At 41.0% G+C, this 26,672-nt stretch overlaps 2 protein-coding genes across 2 annotated transcripts in view; both read right to left on the reverse strand.

Annotated features, from left to right (window-relative positions):
* Positions 1-361, reverse strand: part of LOC106602715 (microsomal triglyceride transfer protein) — a 42,698-nt gene extending 42,337 nt beyond the window's left edge. Inside the window, exon 1 of the mRNA XM_014195517.2 lies at positions 57-361. Within this exon, the coding sequence (XP_014050992.1) occupies positions 57-117 (61 nt within the window). The 5' untranslated portion in view covers positions 118-361. The remainder of the gene's footprint in view (positions 1-56) is intronic.
* A 1,928-nt stretch (positions 362-2,289) lies between these two features.
* Positions 2,290-20,126, reverse strand: LOC123742349 (uncharacterized). The gene is made up of 7 exons (XM_045716237.1): positions 19,955-20,126; positions 6,591-6,752; positions 4,817-4,911; positions 4,452-4,533; positions 3,238-3,394; positions 2,665-2,702; positions 2,290-2,547 (listed from the first exon to the last, which is right to left on the reverse strand). The coding sequence occupies exons 1-7, from the start codon at positions 20,124-20,126 to the stop codon at positions 2,324-2,326; spliced, it is 930 nt and encodes a 309-aa protein (XP_045572193.1). The 3' UTR covers positions 2,290-2,323.
* Between the last annotated feature and the right edge of the window lie 6,546 nt (positions 20,127-26,672).

A 26,672-nucleotide genomic window follows, 5' to 3' on the forward strand; every position in this document is an offset into this window, starting at 1 on the left:
CAATGTAAAACATATTCATAACACTAATCGGTACATGAAAAAAACCACTAACTCACCTCTAGTTGAAGCAGAAAATGAAGATGTCATGCAGAGCAAAAGCACAAAGAGAGCTAACATTTTGCACTATATTAGGAGCAAGGTGATTGCAGGTAAAAGTTTCCTGAATAGGCGCTCACAGGCCAGAAAGAAAGGCTCAGCTACCCGAAGCTACTCAAATTATGTTAAACGATGTGGAGGGCAGAATCCAAACTCCACGCTCAAGAACTAAGTACGAGATAAAGAGCAAATCATTAACTTGTAGAGCTGAGTTTTGACAATCCCTTCAAATATCGATAGGTGCAATGCCCACTGTCGCCGGGGGATACGGGAGCAGTTAATTTATGTTACGACACCTAATGATCGGATGATAGGCTTATCAACAGCGCATGCACAAATGCGAATTGACATCGATGTTTCGTCCTCAAGCAGTAGCCAGCCTATCATGATAAAATCAGTGAGACAATTACATATAGGCTAAAACAGTAGTTTCACAGCAGTAGCGATAGTTACGAATTCTGCCCAACTTTCAGCAACAACTTTAAAACAATAAAACTCTACATTTACAACGTACGTCTAAAGGGGTTACAACAATGGTGACATTTACCCCTCGGTAGTGAGACGGCGTCAATTTGAGATTGAACCTTTCACCTAATTTTGCATGTCAATAATAAACAGATTGACATTGTTTCACACACGGTTAAAGGAAATTGACTATACCGTCACACTATAACGACCAGCATATGAGCCAATGGTAAGTACTTGGCTTTCTGCCGTGTTTGTGTGCGGTTTGGGGGAATTTGTAAGCACCAACTTGAGGTCAGTTTTGCGTTTCCCCACTCTAATGGTAAGGATGGATGTGGGGACATCTGCGGAGGGGACGCGGACTGATCCGTGACCTGTGACCCCCGATTCCCATCAGGGACAAATTGATCTGGGTTTACATTATAGATGATTCATATCGTTGATTACATTGCGAGGGAAAGGGATTGATTTATCAAGGAGTGAAGTAATTTCCTTGACAGTGAAGTCGTTTTTATAATTGTCTTTATTGGAGAATCCTATTTATATATATTTTTTGAAGCTCATATGCTTCTACTGATTAACAATATACAAAGTATCTCACACTTCGGAAAGGAATATGGAGGCCTCCTTTCAAGGTGATACTTCTCTGATTAGATCAACTCTGTCATCAGCGACAACACCACAATGATTAAATGAGATTTTGCATGCAGCCCTACTTCATCGATGTCTGGATGAATGTAATTTTGAGTGATTTCCAATCAATCTATTGTATTCATTAATAGGCATTCATTGGTTCACTTTATTTTTTCATGCATTTGTGGAAAAATGTAGATATATATACAGAGATATTGAGTACAGATCATATTGTCTTTATAGTCTTTCAGATGATGTTATTCTTTTGTTCTGAACAATTGTCTGTGTAGAAATACTGGTAGTGGTGCAGTATGTGGAATGTGGTAACACTTAAACTACATTGCCATTATTACTGTGTAACTACTTATGTAATTGCAGTGTAAAAAGTATTGTTGTAACTAATGATTACACTGTAGCAATAACCCTAACCTTAGCCCTATCCCTAACCTTAACCCTACCCCTAACCTTAACCCTACCCCTAACCTTACCCCTAACCCAAAGTAACCCTAAGTAGAGCGTAATAATGAGTAATTAACCATACTCATTAGACTGTAATGACATAAAACTAATTACACAGTAGTAAGGGCACTGTAATGTAAAGTGTAACCCAATAGCGAGTAAAACTAGAAGACATCAATCAAATCTGAGTATTTTTTGTTGTCTATCACAATTTCAAGTCCCATTTGAACTCCCCTTCCAACTCAATCAAACACTCATTCAAAATCTAATTCAAACCAAATCAGAACAAAATGACTACCAGAATGACTACAAATTGCTGAGTAAGACATGTATTGAGATGCACAGGAGGGGTTCATTCATGAGGGCACAACATTCAGAGTGTTGCAGATAGAAATAAAATCACTAGAGCTGATACCATATTAACAGTAACAAACTCTGGCAATACACCTGGGGCTGGTTCAGGAAGTTGCAACGTCACTGAACGTTCAGATAGAAATGTATGATGTAGAATAGATACCATTGTCTGTCATGTTGAATAGGTTATTCTATTCAACATGACAGACAATGGTATCTATTCTACATCATACATTTCTATCTGAACGTTCAGTGACGTTGCAACTTCCTGAACCAGCCCCAGGTGTATTGCCAGAGTTGTGTTTTAAGTCACGAGTCAGCCAGGTGCCTGCTGGGTATAGTTGGGCCATTCAGCCTGGAACACTTCAGGTTGTGTGTGAGGCATCAGGGCCCACTTGGTGCACCGTAGGACCACCTTCTGGTTGAGGTGACACACGGGGGGGCTACCCAGGGTCCTCTGGGTACTCAGGGGTCTGGCGCTGTGATTCTCCCTGGGGGTCTTGGACTCTGCCCTCTCTGTGTCTGCATCCTCCAGTTTACCTGGGAATGGTGCATTATAGATAGACAGAACTCCAGATTTTGAGTGAATCAATCAACATATCAATTACTAGGTAAATTAATTATATTATTTGTCAGCACATAACCTTGGAGACTCACCTGAGTCACAGTTTGACATCATTTCTAGGGAATGATTTCTGTGAAGTGTAAAGATAATATATTTTGTAAATGCATTACAGGCTGTCCTTTTTGAATAGGCAAATGTATTGGCCAGTGGGTATTAGTATTAATATACAGCACCTACTGCAGGGGTGCACAACTTACAGGATTTGTGCAGGGGGGAAGTGGCAGCCAGATATTGACATGGTTCAAAGGGCCAGAAAATAGTTATAGCTCGATGTACTATTTCTTGGTAGCATGGTGATTTCATGCTACATGGCATTGCATCATCATTCATCCAATTTCAAATAGATTTCTCTAAGAACTAGGATTTTTCCCCACACATCATCAATTACTTTTTAGGCCTGTATGCTGTGAAGTGTGCAGCCAACTTGCAAGGTACAATGGTTCCAAAACATATTTTTTTATCTGTGATCCACTAAAAACGTTTGCCATCTTCAAGTGACCCAACAATTAAAACACAACCAATGTTTCAACAATCAATCCTCCCAGCTAACAACATTTGGCATAGGTGTCTTACAATGACGTCATTTTTTGGTTGGAAACACTAACCTGGTGGTATCCTTCTCACTGATCAAAGCCATTCTGGAGGCAGGAGGGAAGTTTTGAACCTCCTTCACTGTCAGCTGCTCTCTTCCTGGAGCCTCATAGGCTGAGACAGGGTCCTTGGCCAGGGCGGAACACAGCAGACTTAGAACCTGGTCCTTTTCTGGACAAAAGTAAATAACACCACAGGTTAAAGGCATGACAGATCAATGTTCACATTCTGATGGATATTAGTAGGGGCTTGGGATTATGGTCCCGATTAACAGTGGTGGAAAAAGTACCCAATTGTCATACTTGAGTAAAAGTAAAGATACCTTAACAGAAAATGACTCAAGTAAAAGTGCAAGTCACCCAGTGAAATATTACTTGAGTAAAAGTAAAAGTATTTGGTTATAAATATACTTAAGTATGAAAAGTAAATGTAATTGCTAAAATATACTTAAATATCAAAAGTAAAAGTATAAATAATTTAATATTCCTTATATTAAGCAAACTAGACGGCCCCATTTTATTTTATTTTATTTTTATTTTTACAGATAGCCAGGGACACGCTCCAATACTCACACATCATTTACAAACGAAGCATGTATTTAGTGAGTCCGTCATATCAGACGTAGTAGGGATGACCAGGGATGTTCTCTTGATAAGTATGTGAATTATACAATTTTCCTGTCCTGCTAAGCATTCAAAATGTAACGAGTACTTTTGGGTGTCAGGGAAAATGCATGGAGTAAAAAGTACATTATTTTATTTAGGAATGTAGTGAAGTAAAAATAAAAGTTGTCAAAAATATAAATAGTAAAGTAAAGTACAGATATCCCAAAAAACGACGTAAGTAGTACTTTCAAGTATTTTTACTTAAGTACTTTATACCACTGCCAATAAACACTATTATGGGGACTTTTATAGTTTTTGTGTGAGTGCATCTCGCTCATCTGCAATATTCTTGGTTCATTCTGCCTGTGGCAATGCTAATTGCTGAGTCTTACTTTAATTTTGTGATAGAATGTTTCTTGATAATGTACCATTTTGTTACTGTTAATATGGCTGATGCTCTCACATTTACTTTGGGGTATAAATAAAGAACTATCTTATCTATCTAATCTTGTCTTTCCCTCACTATGCTCTGCAGCTGGATTTCAACAACTAGAAAAGGGCTCTAGATAACAGTGACTGCATGCTAAATGGATTGGTGTATATGTGCAGTCCAGTGCACTTACCTCTTTGACCAGCTGTCAGAATCCATTGCTGGACATCCCATATAGACTCAGTCTGCAGTATCTGACACAACATATCAATCACCTACAATATATAAGAGTGTTCAAACTATGTCATAACATGTTACAAGCTGTAACTCAAAGGCCATCATGAAGGCAACCTATAACTGAAACATGCAAGTTGCATTCCTTGCAGATATATAGTATGCCAACATAAAAAATACATTAAAATTGTGAATCAACGTTGTTTCCACATCATGTCAATGAAATGACATTGAACCAAGATGGAATAGACGTTACATTGATGTCTGTGCCCAGTGGGAAGTGCCTTGGAATTTTTTTCAAACATGAAGAACTCTAGTGCTCACCATCAGCTGTAGTTTAAGGTTCCCCTCTCTGTCATCTCTAGAACCTCCGAGGGCTGACACACAGCTGGACTGGGGGAAGAAGGGGACACCACTGCCTGGAGGTCAGAGGGCAATTTGGTAACAACCAACAATCCTAATCTTAACTCTAATCTTAACCCTAACTCTTAACTAAACCTAAACCTCAAACCAAACAAACATTGTTTTCACCAGACACAGAATGTGCATCTATAACAACACACATTTCTTTTGTGGGTATTTTACCTACTTTTTCTCACCAGTTTCAATCTTGTCTCATCGCTGCAACTCCCCAACAAGGTTGGAAAGTGAAGGTCGATTCATGCGTCCTCCTAAACATGACCCGCCAAACCGCGCTTCTTAACACCCGCCCACTTAACCCGGAAGCCAGTGTGTCAGAGGAAACACTGTTCACCTGACGATCGAGGTCAGCCTGCAGGTGCCCGGCCCGCCACAAGGAGTCGATAGAGCGCGGTGAGCCAAGTAAAGCCCCCTCGGCCAAACCCTCCCCTAACCCTGAGGACGTTGGGCCAATTATGCGCCGCCCTATGGGACTCCGGATCACGGCCGGTTGTGATAAGCGATGCAGTGCCTTAGACTGCTGCGCCACTCGGGAGGCCCCAAAATGGTTTTGACTTATATGGCTTCCTCTTAAGCGTTAGGAGCACGTTATTAAACAAAATGTTATATTTTTTTGCAGCGGTTGTGGGGTCAATAGACTTTAAATTCAATGCCACTCCAACTTTCTCTCATTGATGTCAAAATCTGGAGTTAAGAGATCTCCAGTTAGGATTCAGCCTTTCTTGTGGTGGAGTTGAAGAGGAATTTACCCAGACCTGGGTGGGCAATATCTAATAATAACATTTCATCTTAACATATTTTTTGTCATGTGTGACAACTACATACGTGTGATTTCGATATTTACACTGTACTGTGCTTATTTTGTATTTTTTCTGTACAATTACTTTCAATATGGAACTTAATTTCCCAAACACAATGTCGAGAGCGTAACAACACATGCACACACAAACGCACACACACACATATACAGTACACACACACACAAATACATACATAGATTTTGAGTGTCTTTAGGCCACCATCATGAATATAGTTTTAAATAATTGTTGTTTCCCATTCATCGTCCCTACCAGTTGATCCCATAGTTTGTTTTGAATGAGCTGCTTTGTGCAGCAGTTGTAACATGATAGGGTAGATGGATACAATGAAGTGCTTAACTGCCACACTGATATCTGGTTACCTGTAGCAGAATGCTCTGGGGTCTAGTAAGGGTCTAGAGTTTCATTCTCACTCTACATGCCTGTATTTAATTTCAGCAACACTACAATATCTAGGCATAACATGCAGCTAAAATGCAAGATCAAATTAATGAAATTTAACACCTTTTTTTAAGGGTTCAATCAGAACGTCATCATAACTTTGTTTACCAGTAGGTAAGTACATCATACTATAGTTGTAAACACTAAATAATGTACAGTAGGCTACTGCACGGGAATACAGCTGGATGCAGATGGGCAAGAACCAAAGCACATCCATTTTACAAGAGAACTACTTCCTTACAACACCACGTCACAGGATCAATAGGGCTGGTATGTACATAAATGACATCACAATAAAAAAGAGAGAAAGGTTCATATTGACAGAGACTTGATGTATTGAAGGAGTCTTGCCAACTCCTATGGCCATTGACATGACATAAACAGATCTGGGGCCAGACTGACAGACTGTCTGAACGTACATAACCTCAGAGAGGGGGAATCCGTCTGCTTCAGGGGGAAGAACTGGAGGCCCGTGAGGACCTCAATAGGGAGGTAGGTGCTGTTGGTGCCAATGGCCGCCGTCTGTATTTTTGACTGCAACACCAGATTCTTCTCAGGGGTCAGGACCCTGCCCAACAGTACTGGGGCATTTGGCCAAAGGTGACATCATTGATAAACACAGATTTGTTTGTCATTGATAACTGTGGAAACAACAGACATGGATTAAACATGTTTTATCTGAAGGATGGAGCATTGTTTAATTACCTGTAAATTCAATAATCGTAATAAATCTTCAAAGGGGATAGGGTCTAGTTTCCTGAATTTCCGCCTGACTGACTTTCCCAAAGTAAGCTGCCTGTTACTCAGGCCCAGAAGCCAGGATATGCATATAATTGGTAGCATCGGATAGAAAACACTTTGAAGTTTCTAAAACTGTTAAAATAATGTCTGAGACTATAGCAAAACTGATATGGCAGGCAAAAGTCAGAAGAAAATCCACCAGAATTGTATTTTTTTGAGCTCCCAGGCTCTTATAATCGAAACCTATTGTTTCGATGTAAATCCGTCTCCCAGATTGCAATTCCTATGGCTTCCAGTAGATGGCAACAGTTTTATTCAAGGTTTCAGGCTTGTTTTTTTAAAAACAAGCAGGAATTTGGAGTTTTGGGGAGAAGAGCACCGGAACAATATCAATCTATTGAACATACTACTTTCCGTATTAAATATTATAGTTTATTTACATTTTAGAGTACCTGCGAATTAAATAGAAATGTCGATTGACTTGTTTGGACGAAGTTTAGTAATAGCTTTTTGGACTCCTTTGTCTGCATGTTGTACGAGTGGATTACTGAAATCGATGGCGCCAACTAAACAGACATTTTGGGATATAAATAAGGATTTTATCTAACAAAACAACCATTCATGTTGTAGCTGGGATCCTTGGGATTGCAAACAGAGGAAGATCTTCAAAAGTAAGTGATTTATTTAATCTCTTGTTGTCCTCAAATGGACAACACAGTTAGATTAACAAGAATTTAAGCTTTTAAATTATATAAGATACTTGTATGTTCATGAATGTTTAATATTAAGATTATTTATTTGAATTGCGCGCCCTCAAATTTCACCGGATGTTGTCGGTATCCCTAAGAAGTTCTAACCAGTTCTGATACGGCAAGTAAAATTGTCAGAGTTAGGTGTTCTCTCATTTCTGTCTGCAAGCTAGTCAACTTTAGCTAGTTAGCTTGGGTGCTTCACTGCCGTTGTGAGGTCAGTACGCTTGGATTAACCTGTTATGGCTAGGGGGCAGTATTTTCACGGCTGGATAAAAAACGTACCCGATTTAATCTGGTTACTACTCCTGCCCAGTAACTAGAATATGCATATAATTATTGGCTTTGGATAGAAAACACTCCAACGTTTCTAAAACTGTTTGAATGGTGTCTGTGAGTATAACAGAACTCAAATGGCAGGTCAAAACCTGAGAGATTCCTTTACAGGAAGTGGCCTGTCTGATTATTTCTTGAACTTCTTTGCCATCTCTATCTTTTACAAAGGATCTCTGCTCTAACGTGACACTTCCTACGTCTTCCATGGGCGCTCAGAGCCCGGGAAAAACCTGAATGTCGTCATCCCAGCCCCAGGCTGAAACACATTATCGCCTTTCTCAAGTGGCCGATCAAGGGACTGTGGGCTTAGGCACGTGCCCTGGCCGCCCCCGTCTTTGTGATTTTTCCTCTGTTTGCCGAAAAGGAGATTCCCGGTCGGAATATTATCGCTTTTTTACGAGATAAATTGCATAAAAATTGATTTTAAACAGCGCTTGACATGCTTCGAAGTACGGTAATGGAATATTTAGAATTTTCTTGTCACGAATTGCGCCATGCGCGCGACCCTGATTTACCATTTCGGATAGTTTCTGGAACGCGCGAACAAATCGCCGCTATTCGGATATAACGATGGATTATTTGGGACCAAACCAACATTTGTTATTGAAGTAGCAGTCCTGGGAGTGCATTCTGACGAAGAAAACAAAGGTAATAACAATTTTGTTATAGTAAATCTGATTTTGGTGAATGCTAAACTTGCCGGGTGTCTAAATAGCTAACCCGTGATGGCTGGGCTATGTACTTAGAATATTGCAAAATGTGCTTTCACCAAAAAGCTATTTTAAAATCGGACATATCGAGTGCATAGAGGAGTTCTGTATCTATAATTTTTAAAATAATTGTTATTCTTTTTGTGAACGTTTATCGTGAGTAATTTAGTAAATTGTTAGTAAATTCCCCGGAAGTTTGCGGGGAATGCTAGTATGCTAGTTCTGAACGTCACATGCTAATGTAAAAAGCTGTTTTTTGATGTAAATATGAACTTGATTGAACAAAACATGCATGTATTGTATAACATAATGTCCTAGGTGTGTCATCTGATGAAGATCATCAAAGGTTAGTGCTGCATTTAGCTGTCTTCTGGGTTTTTGTGACATTATATGCTAGCTTGAAAAATGGGTGTCTGATTATTTCTGGCTGGGTACTCTGCTGACATAATCTAATGTTTTGCTTTCGCTGTAAAGCCTTTTTGAAATCGGACAGTGTGGTTAGATAAAGGAGAGTCTTGTCTTTAAAATGCTGTGAAATAGTCATATGTTTGAAAAATTGAAGTTTTTGTATTTTTGAGGAATTTGTAATTCGCGCCACGCCTATCATTGGATATTGGAGCAGGTGTTCCGCTAGCGGAACGTCTAGATGTAAGAGCTTAACCCTACTCCTTGGCCAGAGCGTCCAGTGTGTGCTCTGAAAGCTCCAAGAGTGAAATGCTCTGAATTTACAAACAATCTGACAGCGTTCTGAATTTACAAATGCCCAGAGCACACTCTGAGAGCACTCTGGCAATACAGAGAGAATTTATGAACACACCCGTAATTACAAATCCTTACTAGACTGCAAGTTGGGGGTATGATTCTTGCCTAGGGTGTGAGAGGTCCCGGGTTCAAATCCCTGGCCGAGCCCTCCTTTTGGGGTTAGAGCGTTGTGGTTAGAGCGTTGGGTCAGTAACCGAAAGGTTGAATCCCTGAGCTGACAAGGTTAAAATCAGTTGTTCTGCCCCTGTACAAGGCACTGTAGGCCGTCATTGTAAATAAGAATTTGTTCTTTATTAACTTACTTTTTTTATCTCTCTATTATGCGTGGGAATACTTGAGAACAGATTTTCAAAATTTAAATTAATTGGAGCTGATTTCCTGGTGTTTTTACAGTCTTCTATGTTTAACAATGAAATAAAACCACCCACGGGCCAAATTCGGCCAGGGGGCTGCCAGTTGGGGAACACTGACCTACGGCATGGTCAAGCAAGTTAATGTTTCCAATATTTTTGGACCACTAAACAACTATTGATTTACAACCACAGAGAGTTACTGCAAGTAGAAAAGAAACAGGAGCTGCCTCCACTACTTCAGCACCATGATCATCAAATCACCTATACTTAGTCTAACACAGTGACAACTAAAAGATACCAAAAACGATTTAGTCCAATCAACGTAAGCTAAATATGATGTGGCTGTCCATGGTTATTATTTGTGTGTATGTGTGTGTGTCTGTGTGTGTCCGTGCAAGTTGAAAAACTTGTTGAATCGCCCTACTTGTAGAGAAACGCTAATGCCATCCTTCACTCTTTCATGTTGACAAAAGGGTCTATCACTTTTTTGTTGTTGTCCTAGGCTACCTGTCTAAAATGCTTGCTTGCTAGCCTAACTTCCTTTCTTGGGCAACGTTAGCTAGTTAAGACTCTTAGTAAATATCTGGATTGACCCTTACCTCTTGCTGTGTTACTCTGCGCCTGGGTTTAAGTTCGTACCAGTATTATTGTCACACATTCTTTGTGTTAGAAATATTGTTTCATTATCCATTTTTGGATGTTGGCGTTTTGGTGGGAAGAATCTCTTTGTAACAAAAGGGTTATTTTGAGGACAACAACACATCGAGATACAACAATTCTAGTTGTTTCTGTCAATGAAGTATGCTCTCAATGCGATTTGATAGGAGTGATGCCAAATCGAAACTGGCTTCCCTTGACTTTGTTTTACCATTCACAGTTGAGCTAACTCAGTTTACCTTAACACTGATTGGCTCTTATTTCACACTTTTTTTCTCAAGGGTGGCCAAATGCTCACTGGCTTCCATTGTATTCAATGCTACGGGCGGCAAACAATGTCATACTCTTTTGGAAGAGAATAACATTCAGCCTCTTGTGAAAAATTATAAAACAAAGAGAGACGAAAGATACATTATTTAATGCTTCCCTTGGCACCCATGAATACACACCACTGCCATAAACCCATGGATTGTGAATCTTTCTAATACATTTGCTTTTTAATCAAATTCAACGAAAAACCATACATCTGTTTTTTTTTTTAAACCAACAACAATATTGAAATGCTTGTTCTTTTTTTGCATAATATTATTCCATGAGCACGAGGCAATGTGGGCACACGTAGGCCTAAGGGCTCTTTGGAAGGTGATATAGATGTTTGTCTTATCCATTAAATATAGTTAAATGGTTACACTAACCCTACAATAGGCCTAGTTATAACAAACATGTTGTAGCTAGCTAATCTAGTTTCTATTGGCTTCAACATGGAAATATTCATTGACACACACTGCATTCGCATTTCGGAAATTCACTGCATGTTAGACCCATGGACAATTTCACATTGCCCAAATGTTATAATAAGATTAGCCTACCATCATCACCTGATATGGCCTGTTAGTGACTTTGCCAAGTAAAAGGTAAACAAATGAATAGGAAAATAGCCTAGGCTACAAACGGATTCAGCACTAAGGACAGTGATCGGAATTCCCACGATTTGACAGTTAGGTCCAACAGATGAAAGTGGAATATGCCATTTTTTTATGATAAAGGAGACACAATAAGACGTCTATTGTAATAACTTAGTTTTCCTAAACAGACTTCCTACAGTCACTGACATCTTTCATTCAATTGGCATCGCACATAGGCCTAATGAGTCCAAACTTTTACAGAAACTGAACGGGAATTTCTGTTGATTGTTTTGCAAAAAAAAATCTCATTGCTTAGGCACTATCTTTGAAACTATAGGCTATTTTTTCAAAACTCTACACACTAACCACAAAACCTTACAACAACCAACAAAACATTATACATCTCTTGCTAAAGCAAACAATTCTTGCATGACCCCTGATCGATGTCTCCACAAGCCTCCTCCATTGCCTGTGGAAGGGGTATGTGTTGGTGGGGCTGGCGATCATACATCTTCCAACGCCATTCAGAGAAGAATTCTTCAATAGGATTCAAGAACGGAGAGTATGGAGGGAGATTGAGTGCGATGAAAAGTGGGTGACCTGTGAACCATTTGCAGACTACAGCAGCCCGGTGGAAACTAACATTGTCCCAGATGATAACGTACCTGGGCTGCTCTGGCCCCTGGTCATTAGGGATTAGTCTGTTGTGGAGGGTGTCCAGAAATGTGATAATGTGTGCAGTGTTGTATGGGCTTAGGATTGCATGATGGTGAAGGATGCTGTTTTGACAAATAGCCGCACACATTGTTATGTTCCCACCACGTTGTTCTGGGACATTGATGATGGCACGATATCGAAGTAAACTTGGAGTCACGCGATGATACAGTGTTGTGTGGTCCTCCCAGTATGCCTCTGGAAACCATGCTGTTTATTAGACTACAGATTAAATAAGTTATGATGAACTTCACAGGGTGGTGAAAGTGCACAGTGATGGGGTTGAAACAGGTAAATTCAACTGGAGACGGTGAAGTAGAAATGCAAAGTTCCTTAGAATACTTTGACAAATTACATCTCCTTATGCTCAGAAAGGTTAAAATAATAGTAATGAGTTGTGTAGGACAGAGGACTGGGTATGATGTTGAATGTTTCATTATGTTGCTTCAAATTTCTCTCATATGCTTTCAGGTTTTAACAGTTATGGCGGGATGTGTGGATCACCGTGGAAAACATATTTTACAATGTCCTACACAGTCTGGAAGATGAGGGCTCCCCTGACCTGTCAAACAGCCTTCACCTATTCTGTGCGCATTGTATTCCTCCCGTGCCTCCAAGCAGACCTAGACGCCTTTACCAATAAACATTCTCTGCACACCAAGCAAAATTGGACCCCCAACCAGCTATGGGAAATGGGACAAGCACAGAATCCTGTCACCTTCCCTGGCAATGTGGAGGTATAGATTTAAAGGAGCCACTATGAAAATGCAATTAAGTCTTATCTAAAAAAAAGTGGTTGTTTTGTAAATTAACATAATTTTCCATGTTTAGGATTTAAACAACTTGGACGGGGACGATGCCTGCCTCAAAAACAATGCTGTGTTCATAGTATGTTCTATGGCTTTTAAAGGCAAAGTAATTGGACTATGTTACTTGGTGAGTAATCCAATAGATGTTACCATTATAAACTGGTAATCAGCAACTGAACACATTCAGTTATCTTCCCAACCCTGTTGGTTTATGACAATTAATGTTGACCATTTCAAACAAAAAAATAAAATGTATAAATAAATCTGACTCTCATACAACATAACTAGTAATAAAACAAATGCACTAACTGCAATCTTCCATAGGGACAAAGTGGCACGCCCTGATCTGTTTCACTTGTCCTTGTGATTGTCTCCACCCCCTCCAGGTGTCGCTTATTTTCCCTGGTGTATTTATCCCTGTGCTTCCTGTCTCTCTGTGCCAGTTCGTCTTGTATGTTCAAGTCAACCAGCGTGTTTTTCCCGTGCACCTGCTTTTCTATTCTCTTTTACTAGTCCTCCTGGTTTTGACCTTTGCCTGTTTTTCTGAACTCCATTCCTGCCTGCCTTGACCCTGCCTGCCATTCTTTACCTCTGGAACTCTGAACTGGTTTAGACTGGGCTCACTCCTCCAGGCTTCCCTGTCATCCTGGTACCCGTCGGACCCTGGCTTTCCTCCGTCAATGCTTCTGGTGGCCTACCATGGTTCCTGATGTCTCAGCCATTTGTCTAACTAGTCAGACAACTTAAGCCAGCCGACTAAACTAGTTAAGTAACGTACTTCAAAATTGTAACTTAACAGGTTAATATATTAAGCGTATCTTTAAAATACATTTTAAGCAAAATTGAGTCTAGGTGTCAGGTATTGTTATGGGAAAAGCTTATTTAAAAAAAATGTCCTCTAGGGGGTGGATCAGCTTTAATATTGTTCATGTTCATTTGGCTAGCTAGTCCGACACCAAAGCCAGCCAACTATGCTAACGTAATTCACAATTGTTAGTCACGGGTAAATGTAATACATTTAATTGCGAAAAACCGAACTACTTACCCAAAGTTTGTTGCAGGTGTTGTTAACTGGTTCACCATGTTTAGAACATGCGGACATAGTGGGAAGATTTGACGCATAGTGGTGACGTCAGACCATCTGGTTAAGTAGCCAATAGAAAAATAGGCTGTCTATCATGTTCATTGATTGGGTTAAGATGAACCGTCACTCCAAAACGAGTGGACCAATGGAGGCTCATTGTCTATACCTCCCTCTAAACCCTGCCCTTCACGGCAAAATAATGCCAAAACTCTCAATCAAAGAAATTGGCTGTGAAAGCAAAGAAACAGACATCAGAAGCAAAGATACGAGTAGCGTAACCAAAAGTAGTAAATGCAGGCAAGAGCGTAGGCAAAATGTATTCAATTGGATTGGTTGCTGGGAAAGTTTAACTGAAAAATATTTTTGCATTTCTTTTCATTTTTTTAATCATTTGTCATAGAGTTTTGCTCTCGCTTTAAAATGATTTGCTCACAAGTTAGATTTTTATGTCTTATTTTTTGTTTACAATTCAATCCTTTTATTTTATTTTATTTTTGCTTTCAATTGTTTGGTTTTTGATTTCAACATCCATTATATCAACCGTCCTTAAAAATATGTTTACCTTCTCAACTTTATATTTCATGTTCACAATTTATTTTATTTTGAATTTAATACATATGGCGTGAAATTGACCCCGTAGTTTCCTGTCCTTCATGAGATCACCAAATGAAACACACTCATCATAACTGTCCCTTTAGTGTCCCCCGACCATTCTCACATTCTCAAAAGTAGAAATATTGTTTAATTCTCCCATTTTTGGGATTAAGAGTTTGGCCAAGAGTGGTGCTTTGTTCTCTTAGATTCTCTCAATACTGCATGGCAGTTTCTACCAGGTAAAGTCATAAAACTGTAGAGAGAGAGGGGGGGGCTATGATCCTCCCCCCAGGCAGGGCATGTCATGACAGTCCCCCTCTGGTGGGTTGAATCTTGTGATTACCTGCAAGTTGCAAACCAACATAAATATAATGACCACGTTATGTGCTGGTTGTGGATCATCGTTGCGGTCCCCCTCTGGTAGTCTCTCTAAAAGCAGAGCAGTCCACCACAAGGATGGGCAGTGGATGTCCGGTTGGTGATCACCGTTGCGGTCTCCCTCTGGTGGTTTACCTTGGTAGGTTTTCTGGAAGCTGCAAAGTACCACAGGAATGGCCAGGGGATGTCCTGGTTGGGGATCTGTGTTGCGGTTCTCCTCTGGTGGTTTACCATGGTAGGCTATCTGAAAGTGGAGCAGTCCACCACAAGGATGGGCAGTGGATGTCCTGTTGGCGACTGCCGTTGAAGTACCCCTCTCATGGTCGACCCGGGTAGGATTTCTACAAATGGAACAGGTCGCCACAAGGATGGGCAGCGGATGTCCGGATTGGGATCGCCATTCTGGACCTGTCTTCTAGTCGTCCAGATTGGAAGATATGGGCAGTAACTTAGGCAGATGTTAACACACAAACTCACAAAATATACACTGCTCAAAAAAATAAAGGGAACACTAAAATAACACATCCTAGATCTGAATGAATGAAATAATCTTATTAAATACTTTTTTCTTTACATAGTTGAATGTGCTGACAACAAAAATCACACAAAAATAATGAATGGAAATCCAATTTATCAACCCATGGAGGTCTGGTTTTGGAGTCACACTCAAAATTAAAGTGGAAAACCACACTACAGGCTGATCCAACTTTGATTTAATGTCCTTAAAACAAGTCAAAATGAGGCTCAGTAGTGTGTGTGGCCTCCACGTGCCTGTATGACCTCCCTACAACGCCTGGGCATGCTCCTGATGAGGTGGCGGATGGTCTCCTGAGGGATCTCCTCCCAGACCTGGACTAAAGCATCCACCAACTCCTGGACAGTCTGTGGTGCAACGTGGCATCGGTGGATGGAGTGAGACATGATGTCCCAGATGTGCTCAATTGGATTCAGGTCTGGGGAACGGGCGGGCCAGTCCATAGCATCAATGCCTTCCTCTTGCAGGAACTGCTGACACACTCCAGCCACATGAGGTCTAGCATTGTCTTGCATTAGGAGGAACCCAGGGCCAACCGCACCAGCATATGGTCTCACAAGGGGTCTGAGGATCTCATCTCGGTACCTAATGGCAGTCAAGCTGGTGAGCACATGGAGGGCTGTGCCCAAAAAAGCTGGTGAGCACATGGAGGGCTGTGCCCAAAAAAATGCCACCCCACACCATGACTGACCCACCGCCAAACCGGTCATGCTGGAGGATGTTGCAGGCAGCAGAACGTTCTCCACGGCATCTCCAGACTGTCACGTCTGTCACATGTGCTCAGTGTGAACCTGCTTTCATCTGTGAAGAGCACAGGGCGCCAGTGGCGAATTTGCCAATCTTGGTGTTCTCTGGTAAATGCCAAATGTCCTGCAAGGTGTTGGGCTGTAAGCACAACCCCCACCTGTGGACGTCGGGCCCTCATACCACCCTCATGGAGTCTGTTTCTGACCGTTTGAGCAGACACATGCACATTTGTGGCCTGCTGGAGGTCATTTTGCAGGGGTCTGGCAGTGCTCCTCCTGCTCCTCCTTGCACAAAGGCGGAGGTAGCGGTCCTGCTGCTGGGTTGTTGCCCTCCTACGGCCTCCTCCACATCTCCTGATGTACTGGCCTGTCTCCTGGTAGCGCCTCCATGCTCTGGACACTACGCTGACAGACACAGCAAACCTTCTTGCCACAGCTCGCATTGATGCGCCATCCTGGATGAGCTGCACTACCTGAGCCACTTGTGTGGGTTGTAGACTCCGTCTCATGCTACCACTAGAGTGAAAGCACCGCCAGCATTCAAAAGTGACCAAAACATCAGCCAGGAAGCATAGGAACTGAGAAGTGGTCTGTGGTTACCACCTGCAGAACCACTCCTTTATTGGGGGTGTCTTGCTAATTGCCTATAATTTCCACCTGTTGTCTATTCCATTTGCACAACAGCATGTGAAATGTATTGTCAATCAGTGTTGCTTCCTAAGTGGACAGTTTGATTTCAAGGAAGTGTGATTGACTTGGAGTTACATTGTGTTGTTTAGTGTTCCCTTTATTTTTTTTAGCAGTATATAATTACTTTTCTTCCCAAATGAGCGGCATTGTGGCACTAAGTGATGATTGTATGGGGACTTTGTTTATGGCTCTATCACTTCCTAAGTGTCAAAGTAACTGAAACGAAAAGGAATGAAAGCATAAACAAAATATATACAAAATATAGTTATCGCACCAAAACCATCTAATTGGACTGTATTCTATATACTGTACGTCCAAGGTCCTGGGATGACCTCTGGACCTCTGTGGAGAAACTGGTGAGTACTGTAGCTGTAGAGTATAAAAGGCCTAAGAGTAAATGTTCAACTTTACTAAGGCTGGTATTTTGTTCGAACCCTTAAGTGATCTGAGCATAAATCCTCATTAAATGTTCCGTTGTAGGTGTACGTTTATGCTTACATAAGCGCACATGCCAAGGGGAAGAACCAAGTATCCTGGTAGGTTGCAACCTGTTCAGAATGAGTCTGACGTCATCTGATAATTTCCAGGTCGATGCCTGGAGGTCAGTAAGAATTCATGTCGACCTCAAGACATATGTTAAGGGGACCTGTAGTAGTTTTACTGCAAGTCACTGTGTCTTACACAATTGTGGCGGTGAGAGGTATGAAGGACTCTATTTCATAGCTATGTTAACCACGGAGGAGCTAACCTCACGACGGAAGTACTCTCTCAGCACTGAACCAGTCGTACGTGTTGTGATCATGGTTCATGACTTCTAATAACTTTCCTCCTGAATGGAGGGTTCTATTTATTTGTGGCATGTGTGTTGACCATCAGAAGAGTGTTCTGGAAATTCCCTTACACGTATTGCAATCTGAGTGACTACTAACTCCTCTGTCTCTATTATCAATAGCAATTTGACTTGTGAGGTCTCCAATCCTCTTACTGATTGTTGCTGGACTGACTGTGGTACCATTGGTACTGGTACTCAAGGGGACCAGTTATCCTACCGATTTATTCAGAAATGTTATCCTACAGGAACACATGATTAGAGAATTTTACTATTTGTATTGTAGTTGAACCTACACATGGCAAGGCATGACTATTTTTGCCAGTTGTTTTGGAGGTGGAAGTCCACTGGACTTCTTTTACGACCAGTGTGGTACACCTCAGTAATATCTTAGATGTGCTCTAAGATTATCCCCGTCGAGGGGTCTGTCTGCTACTCACTGTTCTCATAGGGGAGTTTACAACAATATTTGTTTTTTGCTCTGGCGAACTCGTACTCTGTTACACCCCCCCCCACCGGCCTCATGCGTCTGGGATACTATTCCCCCCCTTTGTGGATCAGGGACCCCCCACCAGTGGTTGGTGTAGGTATCCGAGGCACAGACGAAAAGGTCGGACCCTATGTACGAGTTGTCAGCAGCCGCGTTGTTATGAGAATGTCTGTAACCTTTCAACCAAATCTCCTGGTGTTTGTTCTTCAAAACGCTCAGTGGATGTCAAGGCCTGTCAGTCACCACTGTGTCCGCATGTGGCAACCTCTTCAGTACCTGCGAATTGAGATGAGGATATCAGTCTGTGATATCGCAAAGTGATTCACCAGTGGGAGTCATCGGGTCAGTTGCTGGGTCAGTTGCTGGACCAGCGCCGTTAGTGTCATTGTAAGGGGTGACAGTCCCCCAGAAAGAGGAAGATGTATCATCGGAAGCAGAGTACACTCTGCGCATTGATGTTTTTCTTGATGAGATGCAGAAGTGTCCGAAGGGCAAGAGAAGTTAATCTCAACTACAGTATTGCATGACTCCAAGGAGGAGGGAAGTTGCACATTCACAGAGACTGCTGGCTCAAAATCATGAAAATAATGGTGAATCAGGTTTGCTGATGGAATGTGTCGAGATCAGATTCTGCACCAAGAGGTTTCGAAACATCTTTTTCTAAGGGGTGCTTTCGACAGATACCCCTCATGGATGACTGCGTTGCAACTAGCGTTAGGGGTAGACAGTGTGGTCAGTGGAGAAGGCCCTGTGGCCTGTGACCATGGTTGGTTTTCCAATCCATCAGTGGGAGTAACCAATCCATCAAGTCTGCTCCGAGTAGCAGGGGTTCAGATTCGAGGCTGGTAAACATACACAGGGTGAACGAACGATACGTCCTGGAAGTGTAGTTTCACATCGTTCACTTTTAACCAACGTTTAGTTGGCTTCAAAGCCCTTTTGAGATCATTGAACAATGTTTGAGAGATGAGCGATATTGTCGCGTCCGACTCAATTAGCGCATGACAAGTTAAGCAGTCCTCCATGACTGTTTCCAGGTATGGCCATTAAGAGTCGCGTTTAGTGGACATATTCCCCACAAAGTGGGGTGGTCGTTCGTAAAGACATGATGTGCCATTTCTGTTCAAGGTGAAAGCAGATCGACTTTTCGGATTTTGAGTGGGCTTGGCTTTAACAAAGCTTTTGACCTTTTTCTTTGTAACCTTTGTGTCAGAGTCTATAGACAAAGCCTGTGGGCTTGTTTCTTGATCAAGCGGGCCCTGGATAGGGTCTCAAGTGAGAGCGGGAGAAATTTGGCGTAGTCGTTTAACACGTTGCTGTTGTGGACGAAGGAACCTCGTCACGTGTTAATTCGATGTTCGCTCCCACAGGTAAACCCTGTCAGAACCCGTAGCATTCGGGTAACCATCCAATGCGTCCTCTATGTCAGCTAGCAACATCTCAGTATCGTTTGGCTGACCTGGAACTGGGTCAAAGGTGGGGAAGTTTGACGAGTTTGTCAAGGCGTCTGCGCCAATTGGGCGGAGAGGGTTGGCTTCATCCTGTGGGGAAATTTGGGCCAAGAGGAGAAGCCTAGCTTTGGCTTTGTTGGTCGAAAAGGCACCATATTACTCAGTGCCAAATGGCTAAGAGGAGAAGACTGAGGGACACATGAGGGAGACAAAGCCTGAAACCTTCTATCGTCTTCACTCCTTTGAGTACCGGGCTCCGGTTGCTTGGTTGGGTAGTCACGCTGTAGCTCGTGACCGTTCAGGAATTCCACCCGATTGTACCTAAGGGTGGTATTCTGCTGCATTGCAGAGTCCACTTCAGCGCTTAGAATACTGATTTTGGACACATGAGTGTCGCACTTGCTCCTTTCAGTCTCAAACATATCTGTCACAGTTTGCAGATAGAGGTCTTGAATATAGAGCGAGAGATTCAGTGATGAGATTTGCTTGCTTACAAATCAATATTTCCATCCATATTTCCGTCAGACAGGCCACTTCCTGTAAAGGAATCTCTCAGGTTTTGACCTGCCATTTGAGTTCTGTTATACTCACAGACACCATTCAAACAGTTTTAGAAAATTTAGGGTGTTTTCTATCCATATGTAATAAGTATATGCATATTCTAGTTACTGGGTAGGAGTGGTAACCAGATTAAATCGGGTATGTTTTTTATCCAGCCGTGTCAATACTGCCCCCTAGCCCTAACAGGCTAGGTTAATATGGGAAACTTTAAAATTAGTAAACGTTTGGCCTAAAGGACTAAATCTGAAATTTAACAACTCAATACTCTGACGTTATCAGATACGCGACACCGGGACAACTTCTATGGGCAACACACACACCAATAATTCCTGTCTACAACTCCCCTGGTGTATAATATAATCTGGGTGTATAATGCAATCTGCTTTTCAATTTTATATAGGCTGACTCAAAACAAATGCCTCATTCTATTTTAGATTCCTCACACGGGTGTCAAATGGGTCTGTGACTATCATTAATGTGATTACATGCTATTTTATCAAATCAATTCCCTATGTGTAATTATTATACATGATTAAACTAATCATGTAAACTTTAATTAACTAGGAAGTCGGGGCACCACAGAAGAATGTTTATAGAGTCTCAATTTCCCGAATCAACTCTTCAGATATTTTCATATCTTATTAATTAGTCTTCCATTAATGATTATTAATTGTTACCTCATTAGTCTCATTCCAAACGTCGTAAAATTATTGGTTATCTGCACGAACCCTAGTTTCCATAATGAATCAACAATATACAAATTGGCTTAATTATTTATGATAGAAAGGTCCATAGTGGGCTAAGCCGATATGACGGCTTGGTAGACAAAAAGGAAAGGGGTGGGGACTGAGAAAGGCAAAATGGATTCACTACAGTCTATAATTATATTCATTGAAATGCTAATCCCTTGCACATGAACGGCCGCTCATTCGAGAATAATTGCAATTTATATATTTACGCCCGTATGTCGTTGTTGTCTTCTCTGTTGGAATCCTCAATCGTCCTGTAGGGTTCATCAGAGTCTCTGGTTAACTTTCCCTGAAGTCACAATATATTTCGTGGTTGTAGGCGGTACTTCAGAGTACCATTCGGAAATGTTCTCATAGAATAGATGCTTCGGCGGTTGTCTGTATTCTCGTTCTAGATTTATGTAATTTCTAGCTGCAGACTGGTAATTATACGTCTAAGATTTGCTCTAATTCTGTAGTGATCGATAGTCTCAAAGTTTAACCATTTCCAGCCGTGTAGCCAATGCTCGACGTGGTATGGTCTTGTCCTTTGGTAGAGTTGTAGTGCCAACTATTTCAACATGTGTTGTCTCAGCTGCATGTTTTCTAGTCTGGTGTGAATTTCGTCACGAGTGGGTTTTATACACTTCAGAGAAAAGGGAGGTCCATGACGCCGACGTAACGTCTTTGCTCACGTGGGCGTGGCCACTGATTTGGTTAACTTTATATGAATAACCCATTCTCTCATTTACAGTGCCTTGCGAAAGTATTCGGCCCGCTTGAACTTTTCGACCTTTTGCCACATTTCAGGCTTCAAACATAAAGATACAAAATTGTACTTTTTTGTGAAGAATCAACAACAAGTGGGACACAATTATGAAGTGGAACGAAATTTATTGGATATTTCAAACTTTTTTAACAAATAAAAAACAGAAAAATTGGGCGTGCAAAATGATTCAGCCCCCTTAACCTGTTATGGCTAGGGGGCAGTATTTTCACGGCTGGATAAAAAACGTACCCGATTTAATCTGGTTACTACTCCTGCCCAGTAACTAGAATATGCATATAATTATTGGCTTTGGATAGAAAACACTCCAAAGTTTCTAAAACTGTGTGAATGGTGTCTGTGAGTATAACAGAACTCAAATGGCAGGTCAAAACCTGAGAGATTCCTTTACAGGAAGTGGACTGTCTGACCATTTCTTGAACTTCTTTGCCATCTCTATCTTTTACAAAGGATCTCTGCTCTAACGTGACACTTCCTACGTCTTCCATGGGCGCTCAGAGCCTGGGAAAAAACAGAATGTCGTCCTCCCAGCCCCAGGCTGAAACACATTATCGCCTTTCTCAAGTGGCCGATCAAGGGACTGTGGGCTTAGGCGCGTGCCCTGGCCGCCCCCGAACTTTGTGATTTTTCCTCTGTTTGCCGAAAAGGAGATTCCCGGTCGGAATATTATCGTTTTTTTACGAGATAAATTGCATAAAAATTGATTTTAAACAGCGGTTGACATGCTTCGAAGTACGGTAATGGAATATTTAGAATTTTTGTGTCACGAATTGCGCCATGCGTGCGACCCTTCTTTACCATTTGGATAGTGTCTGGGACGCACGAACAAAACGCCGCTATTCGGATATAACAATGGATTATTTTGGACCAAACCAACATTTGTTATTGAAGTAGCAGTCCTGGGAGTGCATTCTGACGAAGACAACAAAAGGTAATCAAACTTTTATAATAGTAAATCTGATATTGGTGAGTGCTAAACTTGCCGGGTGTCTAAATAGCTAGCCCGTGATGGCTGGGCTATGTACTTAGAATATTGCAAAATGTGCTTTCACCAAAAAGCTATTTTAAAATCGGACATATCGAGTGCATAGAGGAGTTCTGTATCTATAATTCTTAAAAAAGTTGTTATGCTTTTTGTGAACGTTTATCGTGAGTAATTTAGTAAATTGTTAGCAAATTCCCCGGAGGTTTGCGGGGGGTATGCTAGTTCTGAACATCACATGCTAATGTAAAAAGCTGTTTTTTGATATAAATATGAACTTGATTGAACAAAACATGCATGTATTGTATAACATAATGTCCTAGGTGTGTCATCTGATGAAGATCATCAAAGGTTAGTGCTGCATTTAGCTGTGGTTTGGGTTTATGTGACATTATATGCTAGCTTGAAAAATGGGTGTCTGATTATTTCTGGCTGGGTACTCTGCTGACATAATCTAATGTTTTGCTTTCGTTGTAAACTTCTATGGGCTAGGTGGGATGCTTGCGTCCCACCTACTCAACAGCCAGTGTAATCCCGTGGCGCGATATTCAAATACCTCAAAAATGCAAAAACTTCAATTTTTCAAACATATGACTATTTAACACGATTTTAAAGACAAGACTCTCGTTAATCTAACCACATTGTCCGATTTCAAAAAGGCTTTAAAGCGAAAGCAAAACATTAGATTATGTCAGGAGAGTACCCTGCCAAAAATAATCACACAGCCATTTTCAAAGCAAGCATATATGTCACAAAAACCAAAACCACAGCTAAATGCAGCACTAACCTTTGATGATCTTCATCAGATGACACTCCTAGGACATTATGTTATACAATACATGCATGTTTTGTTCAATCAAGTTCATATTTATATCAAAAACCAGCTTTTTACATTAGCATGTGATGTTCAGAACTAGCATACCCACTGCAAACTTCCGGTAATTTACTAAATTACTCACGATAAACATTCACAAAATACATAACAATTATTTTAAGAATTATAGATACAGAACTCCTTTATGCAATCGCGGTGTCAGATTTTAAAATAGCTTTTTACACATTTTGCAATATTCTGAGTACATAGCTAGCTATCATGGCTAGCTATCTTGACACCCACCAAGTTTGGGACAACCTAAACTCAGAATTACTATTAGAAAAATTGGATTACCTTTGCTGTTCTTCATCAGAACGCACTCCCAGGACTTCTACTTCAACAAGAAATGTTGTTTTGGTTCCAAATAATCCATAGTTATATTCAAATAGCTCCGTTTTGTTCGTGCGTTCAGGTCACTATCCGAAGGGTGACGCGTGAGCACATTTCGTGACAATAAATTTCAAAATATTCCATTACCGTACTTCGAAGCATGTCAAACGCTGTTTAAAATCAATTTTTATGCTATTTTTCTCGTAAAATAGCGATAATATTCCAACCGGGCGATGTTGTATTCATTCAAAGGCTGAAAGAAAAAAAAATTGAATTCTCATGGACGCGCATCTCCAGTGTCACTGTCCCCAGGCTGACCACTCACAAATTCTCCTGCTGTTCTTCGCCCAGAGACAGGAGACACGTCATTCCACTTTCTGGCACCTTCTGAGAGCCAATGGAAGCCTTAGAAAATGTCACATTACAGCAGAGATGCTGTATTTTCAATAGAGATGCAACAGAAGGACAACAAATTGTCAGACAGGGCACTTCCTGTATGGAATCTTCTCCGGTTTTGGCCTGCCATATGAGTTCTGTTATACTCACAGACACCATTCAAACAGTTTTAGAAACTTTAGAGTGTTTTCTATCCATATCTACTAATTATATGCATATTCTCGTTTCTGGGCAAGAGTAGTAACCTGTTTAAATCGGGTACATTTTTTTATCCGGCCGTGCAAATACTGCCCCCTAACCCCAACAGGTTAATTGCACCTCAGATTGCAACCCAAATAAATTCTTCACAGAGACTACGTGAATCAGGCCTTCATGGTCGAATTTCTGCAAAGAAAGCACTACTAAAAGTACACCAATAAGAAGAAGAGACTTGCTTGGGCCAAGAAACACGAGCAATGGACGTTAGACCGGTGGAAATCTGTCCTTTGGTCTGATGAGTCCAAATTTTTGATTTTTGGTTCCAACCGCCGTGTCTTTGTTTGATGCAGAGTAGGTGAACAGATGATCTCCGCATGTGTGGTTCCCACCATGAAGCATGAAGGAGGAGGTGTGATGGTGTGGGGGTGCTTTGCTGATGACACTGTCAGTGATTTATTTAGAATTCAAGGCACACTTAACAAGCATGGCTACCACAGCATTCTGCAGCAATACGCCATCCTATCTGGTTTGCGGTTAGTGGGACTATAATTTGTTTTTCAACAGGACAATAACCCAACCCTCCTCCAGGCTATGTCAGGGGTATTGGATCAAAAAGGAGAGTGATGGAGTGCTGCATCTGTCACGGTTATCGTCGGTGAAGGAGGACCAAAACGCCGCAGGTATGTGTACGCTCATCTTGACATTTATTAACTCAGAATGAACACACCAAAACAACAAAACGAAACGAACTTACGAACAACGAAACAGTCTTGAATGGCTCACTCGGCAAAACAAGAAACAATCTCCCACAAATACAAAGACAAACACACCCAACTAATATAGGACTTCCAATCAAAGGCAACACCACACAGCTGCCTTCAATTGGAAGTCCACCCCAATTAACTCAACATAGAAATAGATTACCTAGACTAAACATAGAATTACATAAACAAGGAACAGTGCCCAAAAGCCCCGGAATACATAAATCAAATGCCCTTTTTAGAAAAACCACCACCCCGAACCACATAAACCAAATACCCTCTGCCACGTCCTGACCAAACTACAATAACAATTAACCCTTATACTGGCCAGGACGTGACAGCATCAGATGATCTGGCCTCCCCAATTGAGATGGTTTGTGATGAGTTCGACCACAAAGTGAAGGAAAAGCAGCCAACAAGTGCTCAGCATATGTGGGAACTCCTTCAAGACCATTGGAAAAGCATTCCAGGTGAAGCTGGTTGAGAGAATGCCAAGAGTTTGCAAAACTGTCATCAAGGCAAAGGGTCGCAACCTTAAAGAATCTAAAATCTAAAGTATATTTTGATTTGTTTAACCCTTTTTTGGTTACTACATGATTCCATATGTGTTATTTCATAGTTTTGATGTCTTCACTATTATTCTACAATGTAGAGAATAGTAAAAAATAAAGAAAAACCCTTCAATGAGTAGGTGTGTCCGAACTTCTGGATGGTGCTGTACGTATAGGTCTATCTGGCATATATGATTATGATTGTCATAATGCTTCTTGACAATGTCATAAAGTGTATTTTCTTAGTCCAAGGAAAGTGACACAGGATTGTGTGTTGGAAAATGTTATGTTTGTGCTTTTCTAATAACCAATTTCTATGCTCATGCAAGTGACTGATTGAACGTGCAGAGGAGGAATCCTCACTATCAATATCTTCAGTTTGGCAGTACGCCCAGAACATTGTTTTGACAATGGAAAGGGATATCTCACTTTCAAGGTCTCTGCTAGGAGAGAAGAACCCTTGTGAGGTATTGGTCGGTCACATGCATGAACCAATCGTTAATGATGAATTTATTATGAATAATGAATAAGTTAAATCATGCAAATATAACTTGTCTGTGTAAGCATTCAGAAAGAATTCAGACCCCTTGGCTTTTTCCACATTTTGTTACGTTACAGCCTTATTCTAAAATTGATTAAATAAAAAATGTCTCACATCAATCTACACACAATACCCCATAATGACATATAGCAAAACAGGTTTTTAAAAATGTTTCTAATTTATTAAAAATACAAAACAGAAATACCTTATTTACATACGTATTCAGATCCTTTGCTATGAGACTCAAAATTGAGCTCAG

Source organism: Salmo salar, chromosome ssa04 (genome assembly GCF_905237065.1).
Source record: "Salmo salar chromosome ssa04, Ssal_v3.1, whole genome shotgun sequence".
In the NCBI taxonomy this organism is placed as follows: Eukaryota; Metazoa; Chordata; class Actinopteri; order Salmoniformes; family Salmonidae; genus Salmo; species Salmo salar.